The sequence below is a fragment of the Bos javanicus genome, chromosome 29, assembly GCF_032452875.1.
Source record: "Bos javanicus breed banteng chromosome 29, ARS-OSU_banteng_1.0, whole genome shotgun sequence".
NCBI classification, from domain to species: Eukaryota; Metazoa; Chordata; class Mammalia; order Artiodactyla; family Bovidae; genus Bos; species Bos javanicus.
The window spans coordinates 47432454-47442722 of record NC_083896.1 but is presented as its reverse complement, the minus strand read 5'-3'; the positions used below and the strand labels follow the sequence as shown (position 1 = coordinate 47442722).

The 10269-nt window shown below is 62.3% G+C and overlaps 1 protein-coding gene across 1 annotated transcript; it reads left to right on the top strand.

The window, feature by feature from the left end:
- The first annotated feature begins 464 nt into the window (after window positions 1-464).
- Window positions 465-7472, top strand: FGF3 (fibroblast growth factor 3). The gene is made up of 3 exons (XM_061407657.1): window positions 465-684; window positions 2914-3017; window positions 7086-7472. The coding sequence occupies exons 1-3, from the start codon at window positions 465-467 to the stop codon at window positions 7470-7472; spliced, it is 711 nt and encodes a 236-aa protein (XP_061263641.1).
- The last annotated feature ends 2797 nt before the right edge of the window (window positions 7473-10269 follow it).

The window sequence follows — 10269 nt, the reverse complement described above, 5'->3', positions numbered from 1 at the left end:
GGCGCGGGGCGCGCGGCGGAGCAGAGCCACGGCTCGACGGCGGCACGCGGGGGGCGAGGGAGCGCGGGGGGCGCCCGGCCCGGACGCCGCGCCCTGCCCCGGCTCTCCACCCCGCCCGGCCTCCCGCCCCTCGCGCGCCTCCCGCGCCTCTGCCTGGGGACCGCATCGGCCTTTTGTTGCCGAACCGTCTTTTCTTTCAGCTCTTTGCGCAGCAACGGAAATCTCACCCGTTTCGGGGTGAAAATTAAAGGATCTCTCTCTCTCTCTGTCTCCCTCTCCCTCCCTCGCACCCACCGCCCCCCTCCCCTCCCCTCCCCTCCCCTCCCCCGCTCCGCGGAGCCGGAGTCGGCACCGCCAGGCGCGGGAGCGGGCTCCGAGCACCTCGCCCCGGCTCGGCTCGCCGTCCCTTCCATGGGCGCCGCGCTCGCCTGCAGCCGCCGCCGCGAGGCGGGCGCGATGCCACGATGGACCTGATCTGGCTGCTGCTGCTCAGCCTGCTGGAGCCCGGCTGGCCGGCCGCGGGCCCCGTGGCGCGGCCGCGGCGGGATGCGGGCGGCCGCGGCGGCGTCTACGAGCACCTCGGCGGGGCGCCCCGGCGCCGCAAGCTCTACTGCGCCACGAAGTACCACCTCCAGCTGCACCCGAGCGGCCGCGTCAACGGCAGCCTGGAGAACAGTGCCTACAGTGAGTGTCCGGCGCCCCCGGAAGGAGCGGTGCCCACGCGGGGGCTGGCCAGGCAAGGGTGCCCGCCCGGGGACGCGGACCAACGCTGCGGCCTGAGGGAGACCGCCGGGGTCCCCTGGGCTCCCCCAACGTCTGGGAGCTGAAGAGAGGGGATCTGGGGTGGGGGGGGGGGCGGGGGGTCACGTCCGAAGAGGCCGCGGCTGGTGGCTGCCCCCGGCGCCCCGCCGCCTCTGGTCCGAGGAGGTGTGAGGAAAGCCGTCCGGGGACTCCCCGCTCGGTTGGGTTCGGTGGTCCTGACAAATCTGAGCCCTTTGAGTTTTTCGGAGAAAAGGCCCTGGACAAGGCGTTTATCGTCCTCTTTATTATTTCGACCCCTTGTGCTCCTGCCGACCTCGGGGCTCCCCGCCATCCCCTCCGCCCTCCCGGCTCGCGGCCACCCAGGTGGCCGCCCCGGCGCGCGGAAGAAGCTCGCCTGACAGAGCGGGACTCCCGGGGATCCTGGGAGGCGACCGCAAGGATAGAGAATCGTGTCCCCAGACCGGAGTCCCCAGCCCTCCCGCCTCTGCCCTCGGCCGCCGAGCGACCGGCGGGATGAGCTCCTGGGTCGCCGGTGGGGGGCCACAGGATGCGGCTTAGGAGCACGCAGGGGCGTCCACCTGGTGCTGCGGGCGCAGACACACTGTCACCCCGCCCCGCAGCCGGAATCCGCGCCCGGACTGCGCTCGAGCCGGAGTCCCGCAAGGTCCCAAGGTTTGGCTCCTCTGGCCACGGGGACCCGGGCTCGTGCGGAGTCCTTTCTCGAGGAGGAGCGCAGGGCCGTGGGGATTCGACGCAGCTCCGCTCAGTGAGGAGCTGGAGACCCGAGCTCGGGGCCGGGCAGGAGCTCAGTGGGCGGGGTGTGTGGCCAGAGAATCGGGGTCCCCCGCTGCACCCCGTGATCTGCTCCTCCCCCTGCCCCGGGCTCAGGAAAAGGCGCCGTGTATTCCAGAGGCGGCCGGACAACTCTGCTTCCTCCAGGAAAGCCGCGGCGAGGGCGTCTTCGGAAGACGCCTCCGGAGCCGCGCGGTGGAGGCCAAATGTTACCAGGGCGTCCACTGCGCGCGGGACGGGACTGCGAAAGCCCCTGAGCCCGCCTGGTAGCGATTCTTCGGTTCTGTCCAAATGCAGTCTCCCCTCCCACTCCCGGGAGTCGCAGAGCATCCAAATTCTTGAGGCATCCAAGGCGGGCGGCCCAGAGCCGCCCTGGTCCCACATCCAGACGCGGGTACTATGGTCTTCAGGCCGGCGCGACGGGGCGACGGAGCGGGGCGGGGGGAATCCGCCCAGCCTGCGCCCCAGAGAGCCCAGAGGCTGGCATCCTGTGCCTCCCGGCCCCGCACGCTCGGGGCAAGCCTCTGGCGACCGGCGGCCTGGCCCTGTGATCGCTGACATGTGCCAGAGGCAAGACGCTGGACCGAACAGGCGCCCCCTGGAGAGGGCACCGGCTGTTACCCCAGGGGCACCGTGGCCCCACGTGGGGCTTTGTTGCAGGCTCCCCAGGGAGAAAAAAAAGTGCCCTCGGTCCTAACCGAAGGCATTAGGGGAGATTTAAATTGTCTTCCATTGGGTGGGGAGTGGGTGAACACAGGCGGCTGCCCTTTGTGAGCTCCCTGCCAACACCCTACAGGCTCGACACAATTATCTCCCACCCACGCCCACTGCCAGCAGGTTTGGGTGGCACCCTCAATACACTGGTGGATCCCATTATCAACCGACCTTGCCAAGGGCCCAGCTCCCCCTCCCAGGCCCCCAGAGGCACTCCAGTGAGCCCAGACACTGCCACGTTCAAGAGGTTTGAATCCTGGTTCAGACACCTGTGTGCCATCCTGGGCAAGTCCCTCAGCCCCAGTCTCAGCTGGCGCGTCTGGCCAGCCCATCATGAAACTAGCTCACTGAGTGCTGGGGAGGCTCCAGGGAGCTCACGTCCAGCGTGGGGAAGTACCGGTTTCCTTCCCTCCCAGGTTTGCGTTCCTCTCCTTGCAGACACCTTCCCTGGTGTTCCCCGTTCTGCACCTCCACCCAGGGGTTTCTCCCTCCCCCAAACTTCCAAAGTCACCCCCTTTCAGTGTGGGTTGCCCTCAGCACCCGCACCGCCCCCCCAGAGCTGGCGCAGGGAAATGGGGTGTCCAGCCCTCCCTGCCAGGCTCTGTGGGACGTGGAGGGAGTGACAGGCTGTCCGACTCCTCACAGGCATCCTGGAGATAACGGCGGTGGAAGTGGGCGTTGTGGCCATCAAGGGGCTCTTCTCCGGGCGGTACCTGGCCATGAACAAGAGGGGTCGGCTCTATGCTTCGGTGAGTCCAGGGGCTCGTGTTGGGGGCAGGGCACAAACGGAGCAGCTGGCTCCCTTGGACGTTACATCAGAGGACACACAGGGACACGGGCAGCGTAACGCTCTGTCCGGGGACATGCAGGGACCAGCACCCCAGGTCCCATGGCTCCCCACCCGGTGCTCTTCCGCCCGATTCTGCTTAGAGGCGGCTGCCAGCTGACGGGGTAGAGATATCCTATGTTCTCCAGTGCTGTAGGGTGAGAAAACGCTTCCCCAGGCATTCTGTGGTCACCTTCAAGGTAACTGGGAGGAGAGGAGAGGTTGTGCCCCAAGTTTCTACCAAGATAAACGGACCCTGGCGAGCCTGGGGATGAAGCAAGGGTGTCCAGGAGGCAAAAGGTCTTCTGTGGGCTCACCCAGACAGAGCATTCCTGAGACCAGAGTGAGGAACAGGGCGGAAAGGCAAGAGCTGTGAGTCGGTAGGAGGGAACCAAGAGGGCGATGGGGCCCACGTCCCAGGCACATAGGTTTGGAGCCCAGTCTTTGTACCATCTGGGTCTCTATACAACAAGGGGTCCTGTGACTGTGGGCGTTGGCGGTGTCCGTCCCCCAGGGGCGGGGCATACATGGAGTGAAATACATGTCCTAGGAAGTTGCCTACCTCCAACTAGTCATTACATGCAATTCCGCTGATGCTCCCTGGGCAGTGAGAGGCTTCCCCCCCCCCCGCCCCCCCGTCACCTAGACGACGCAGGCAAGGACCATCTCCTCCGTTCGATTGCATTTGCAGGGGAAACAGAGACATTTCCCCGCCTGTCTGAAGTCAGGCAAAGCACCGTCAAGAAATTCAGGGAAATCCTCCTTTAAGCAGCTTTTTCCATCACAGATTTTTCACGGTTTGGCTAAAGGAAATGCAGAAGTAGGAAGATACCCATTTGCTTTCTGTGACCTGGGGGAGTCTATGTCTGGGAAGAGGGACCCTCGGGTGCCCAGCCTCCTCTAGTCTGTAAACACCAAGTGTGGTTTATAAACACATGCCCTTAGCCCAGGGTCTGGTCTGACTTTTTCTTGAGGTGGACGGTGGCTTTCCAGACCCCTCCAGCCCTCCCCCTTGGTGCGGAGTGAGCAAAACTGACTTTCTGTTCCTGAAATGGGCTGGGACCACCCACAGTCCCTCCCATCTCTGATGGTGAGGGGAGGCCTAACTGGCGTGCAGTGCTTGTGCAGGTCTCACTGACCAGGGGCGGCCTTTGTTCACACAGGGAGGCAGGTAGAGCTGGAATCAGGAGAGGAAGCATCTGGCTGCTGCCATCTCTTCCATGGGAGACCCAGGCCAGGACCCTGGGGGGGCAGAATTATGCGTGCCCAGTGGACTAGAGTCTCCCTATGGCTTCTGTCTCTGAGAGCTGGCAGCGCTGGCTTCGGGGACGGAAGAGGAGAGGTTCCTGGTCCCACGCGGGTAGCCCGGTGGTCTAGCTGGGTGGGGTGGGACTTGGCAGAGCGCCTGGCATGGGAGGCCTCACTATGTTGCAGATAAGCTGGAAGGTGAGGCAGCCCAGGGGCCACTCCTGCCACCCCTTGTCCCCGTCCTGGGTGCCCCAATTTGCCCGTGAGTGCTGCTCCGACTGCCCTGCCTCTTGACTATCTGAGTCCCTGGTCTTTGCCATCACCTTGCTTCTCGCCCTCCAGGCTAGCTCATCCACTCTGGGTCAGCGGCCCTTGCTTCTGACAGCCCCCAATCCCAGTCCTGACCTCCCTTCAGAGTTATAGGTCCCCCCAAATGTCCTGATGGCTCAGAGACCACCTGGCAGAGGGCAGCACACCTCCAGCTGAATCCAGAAGCTCCCCCAACTCCCCTTCCGTGGTTGTTACCCCGCCAGCCACTCACTTAAACCCAAGGTCAGCCGGGAGTCCTGGTGGACACCTGCTTCTTTCTCAGCCGCACACTCAGTCTGCCTCCAAGTCCTCGAACACACTTCCTGAATCCCTGTCTTCAGCTTTGGCCTCCCTCCACCCCGCCCCATGCCCTTATATCTCAGGCCCTCATCCTCTCCCAGCTGGACCGTCACAGCAGTCTCGGGACCCAGCTACTGGCCTCCAGGTCTCCTTCCTCCAGTCCACAGCCCCCTTCCCTCCCTCCTGTCTCCTTCCATCCATCTATCTGTCTGTCCATCCATCCATTCACACATCCACCCATCAACACCCATCCATCCACCTTTCTTTCCTTCCATCCACCTGGCATTCATTCCTCAGTGTCCTGGGCACTTACCATATGTCACACTCTGTGCTAGGTACTGATCAGTCATCTCCCTAAACTGCAAATCCACTCACCTAATGGCCTCCAGGAATGCCCCATCGCCCCCAGATTATCACCCAGATTCCTTAGCTCAGCTCACAGTGGAGCAACCCAGACCACCTTCTGCCTCCTCCTCCCACCGTCAGTTCACAGCTCCCATCCCCACTCAGGCTCCGGACCCCTTGGCTTCTCTAGAACAAGCCCTGCTGTTCCCAGCCCCGACCCCACGCTTTCCCTGTACTCTACCGCCCGGGGTGCCCCTGCCCCCTCCTGCCCCCTCCTGCCCCCTCCTGCCCCACGGGAACATGCCCTCCCCTTCAACTGTCACCCCACTGGGAGGGTGCCCGCCTTCCCTGTGCACCTCTGCCTGGTCCCCGCCTCTGCCCTGCCCTGGCTGATTTTTCTGGAGCAGCGCCAGGAGCTGGCAAAGCTGAGAAGGAGGAGCAGCCTCCCTGAGGACGAGGGTGATGGCAAGGAGTACAGTCTGAGCAGGTGGACCCCGGGGTTGGGGTGGCTCTGGGGAGGGCCCCTGGGGAGCAGAGTCTGGGATGGGACCGCGGGGGTGGGACAGGCACTGGGACCTGCCGTCCTGGTGCGTCTGTGATGCCTTTTTCTAGCTCGTCTTGGCCCTTTACCCATAGCCTCCCCCCATCCAGGAGCCCCCTCAAGGTGCAAACAATGTTCCGCCCCCAAGAAGCCCTCCTATAGGGCCTGAGCCCCTGTCACAGCTCTGTGTCCCTTCAATGGCCCCCGCCCCCAAGTGTCCCAGCAAAGAGCAAACCCACCAGGCTTCCTGCAGGACGGGCCTCAGCCCGGGAGGAGGTACCTTCTCCAGGACAGAGGGGCCTGGGAGGAGAGCTGGTTCAGCTGCTGAGGTTTTCACAGACACTCAATGTGGGCTGGGGTGGGGCGGCAGGTGTAAGATGCTGAAGCAGCGTGCGGCATGCGGATGGGGCAGGTCTGTCCTGAGGCCTCCCATCCACCCACCCCAGAGGGCCCCACAACACGCAGGGGGTGGGCACAGGCCTCAGGGGCATCAGATCCCTCTGTGATTTGGGGTCTGGCACCCCTCTGGACCTCAGTTTCCCCGTCTGTAAAATCTCAGGCAGTGGCATCCGTATGCAGACCCAAAGAGCCCCGAGCATCCACTGAGGGGCGGCAGAGCACAGAGGAGGGGCTGCGGTTATGGGGGGAGGCTCTCCAGCCTTGCCTCGGGGCTCCTGAGTCACCAGAGAGAAATGGCTGGCGCTTCCCATCTTGCTTCCTGAGGTCCTCGGGGATCATAAGCTTCCCAGTCTGTAGGTCTGGCCCCGAACAGCCTGTGACCCCGGAGAATGGGGCTGCGGTCCACTGGGCCACCTGCACCCTTCCCCCCTCTGCTGATGGAGAGGGGCCCTGAGGGTCTCCCACCTCATGGTCAGTTCCCAGAGAAGAGGCCAGTCCTCCTGGCCAGCTGTCCCTGTGCCCCTTGGCACAGTGCGGGGTGGGGGGGGGAGGGGAACAGTGCTGGAGGGGGCTTGGTGTGTCTGTCCACCTACAGCTGGGACTAGAGCCTAGGCTGGCATAAGACATACCTGCCCCTTGCCCAGCCCCCTAACTGAAGACACCCCACAGCAGCCCGCGGGGGGCGCTGGCAAAAGCTCCTTCCATTCTGCGTTTGTCCGTCCAGACGCCCGCCTGCCAGACGGGGCGGTCCCCACCCCACCCGCCCCAGACCCCGGCCCAGGGCTCCCCTCCCCGCCTGCGTCCTCGGGGGGCTCTGTGCGCTGACCCCGGCCCCCGCCCGCCCCGCAGGAGAGCTACAACGCCGAGTGCGAGTTCGTGGAGCGCATCCACGAGCTGGGCTACAACACCTACGCCTCCCGGCTGTACCGCACAGCGCCCAGCGGGCGCGGGGCTCGGCGCCAGCCCAGCGCCGAGAGACTGTGGTACGTGTCCGTGAACGGCAAGGGCCGGCCCCGCCGGGGCTTCAAGACACGCCGCACGCAGAAGTCCTCTCTCTTCCTGCCCCGCGTGCTGGACCGCAAGGACCACGAGATGGTGCGGCTGCTCCTGGGCACGGCCGGGCTGCGTGGCGGCCAGGCCAGGCCTCCTCCCCCGGGCAGGGCCGCTTCCATGCGGCAGCGGCGGCGGCGGCAGCAGAGGAGGCCGCGGGACAGGGACCGGGGAGGCCGAGCTTAGCTCCCGCCCCGGGGAGGGAGCGGAGGCCGTGAGCGTCCCCGCCCCGCGGCCGGCTCCGAGCTCGGGCTGCCAGGACCGGGGTGCAGACCAGACGACAGAGGCCTGGAGTCCCCGCCGTCCAAGCCGACCGGGGCGTGCAGGGCTCCACCCCTGACTTCCGTGCTCTCGCTCTTCCCACCTGGCAGCCGGCTGCTCCGCCCAGGCCAACGGAATACACCCCCAACCCTTCCTGTTTATCTCAAACAACCAGCACGTCAACGCAGCAAGGAGCCCCCGTCCTGGCTTGGAGGGGACTGCTGTAAACGGGACACTTGTGCGTTTGCTACGGCTGGGAGCGCCCTTGCCCACAGGGGGAGGATCAGCTGGAGCAAGGGGTCCCCGCTGTTGGAGGCGCTGTGGGACAATGGGGTGGGGGCGGGGGGTGATCAAAACGTTAAAAGTATTTTGCTGTACGTTGTTATTTAATAGATGAGGATGCAGCCTGCAGACACACTTGAAGGTTTTACTTGAAAGAATCTGCTTGTGATGATGGTGGAATCTGTGCCAAACTGATGTCTTAAGATGTATGATTGTATCTGAGAAACTGGGCTAAAGACACATTTCAATTCCCTGGTTTTGAAAGTTACTATTTTTTTTAACCACTAGATGTTTTGTTTGGATGGAAAGAAGAGACTAACGCCTCTGTGTGTGTGTGTGTGTGTGTGTGTGAATTTCCCCGAGTGTCTGCATGTGTGGGGGGGATGTGGGCTTCCCAGGTGGCCCAGCAGTAAAGAATCTGCAGTAGACGCAGATTCAATCCCTGGGCCAGGAAGACCCTCTGGGGGAGGGCATGGCGACCCACTGCAGTGTTCTTGCCTGGGGAAATCCCTGGAGAGAGGAACCTGGTGGGCTAGAGTCTATCGGGTCGCACAGAGTCAGACGCGACTGAAAGAGCTTAGCACGCAGCACGAGTGGGCGTGTGCCTGTGTGTGTGTGTGTGTGTGCACATGCGTGCGTGCGTGAGTGAATCTACATATGCGTGTGGTTGTGTGTTCCTGGTTGTGCGTAGGTGTGCACACGTGTGGAGAGAGAGAAAGGAAGAGATTTACGTTGTGTAGATATTCCCCAGACTCCCTCCACCTTGCAGCTGTGTGCTTCTCCGTGGACTATTCTGACCACCTGGGCTGCGGGCCACCTAGAGCCATTCCAGAGCTCCTTCATCCCCCCAACCTGCCACCAAGGCTTTGAGCGTGCCTACGTTTGCCTGAGAAACTGAGGCTCAGAGAGGTGACGTGGTTTGTTGCAGCCTTCCCTGGTGGCTCAGACAGTAAAGAATCTTCCTGCGATGCAGGAGACCCGGGTTCAATCCCTGGGTCAGGAAGATCCCCTGGGGAAGGGAATGGCTACCCACTCCAGTATTCTTGCCTGGAGAAATCCCATGGACAGAGGAGCCTGGAGGGCTACTGTTTGTAGGGTCACCAAGAGTTGGACTGAAATGACTCAGCACGCGTGCACACAGGCTTGGGTCAGTCTGGACCCCCCTGCAGGCCAAGCTGCTTCGTTTTGGGTGTGGGACAGGAGGGCGTGGTGGGTTGACTCACTTCTCCCAAAGTTCACATGTTGAAGTCCTGCCCCGTGCCCACCTGGGGCCTCAGAACTTGGCCACATCTCATTGCAGATGTGATCAAGTTAGGGTGAGGCCGTCTGCAGCTGGGCACTCTCTGCCCCAGGGTGACCGGGCCCTTGTAAGAAGGGGGATGACAAGGGCAGATCTGGGCACAAGGTCGGTGCCGGGTGAGGATGAGGGCAGAGACTGGGGTGACACTTCTGTACAGCAGACATCACTGCACGGCACCAGGAGTTAGGGGAGAGACTGGACCACACCACCACATGGCCTGCCTGCCCACACCTTGGGCGTCCGGCCCCCAGAACTGGGAGACCACACGTCTCTGTCGTTATGGCCGTTAGGTGTGTGGAACTTTGTCATAGCTGCCCGAGCAAGCTTGTACAGGGAGCAAGGGGCCCGGCTGTGCTGCCGCTCAGGTGGTCCCCAAAGGGAGAGGGACCTTGTTTCTGTTGAATGAGGGGGGAGCGCAGGAAGTCCACAGGCTGAAAGCGTGGGCTCCAGGGAGGGTTCTGAGGACGTCAATCTGCAGGGCCCACCAGGCTGCCAACACCAGGCTCATCTAACGTGGGCCGTGGGGGCACCTTGGGGAGCCCAGGAAGGGGCTGCACGGGATTTCCAAAGTGGGGCCTGCATGAGCGTTCCCATCCCTTTCTGCTTTTGAACCCCAGACACTGCCTCCAAACCAGCTTTTTGGTTTTTAAGCAATGCAAATGGACCCCAAAGGGAACAAGCATTTCACGTCCATTTAAAAACACTTCAGTAAATGCAGCCTGGCGTGCTGCAGTCCATGGGGTCGCAAAGAGTCGGATGCGACTGGGCGACTGAACTAAGTAAGTAAGTAAATGAAATTAAAAGATGCTTGCTCCTTGGAAGAAAAGCCACGACAAACCTAGACAGCATATTAAAAAGCAGAGACATTACTTTGTCGACAAAGGTCCATCTAGTCAAAGATATGGTTTTTCCAATAGTCATGTATGGATGTGAGAGCTGGACCATAAAGAAAGCTGAGCACCAAAGAACTGATGCTTTTGATCTGTGGTGCTGGAGAAGATTTTTAGGAATCCCTTGGACTGCAAGGAGATCAAACCAGTCAGTCCTAAAGGAAATCAACCTTGAATGTTCATTGGAAGGACTGATGCTAAAGCTGAAGCTCCAATACTTTGGCCACCTGATGCAAAGAATCAACTCATC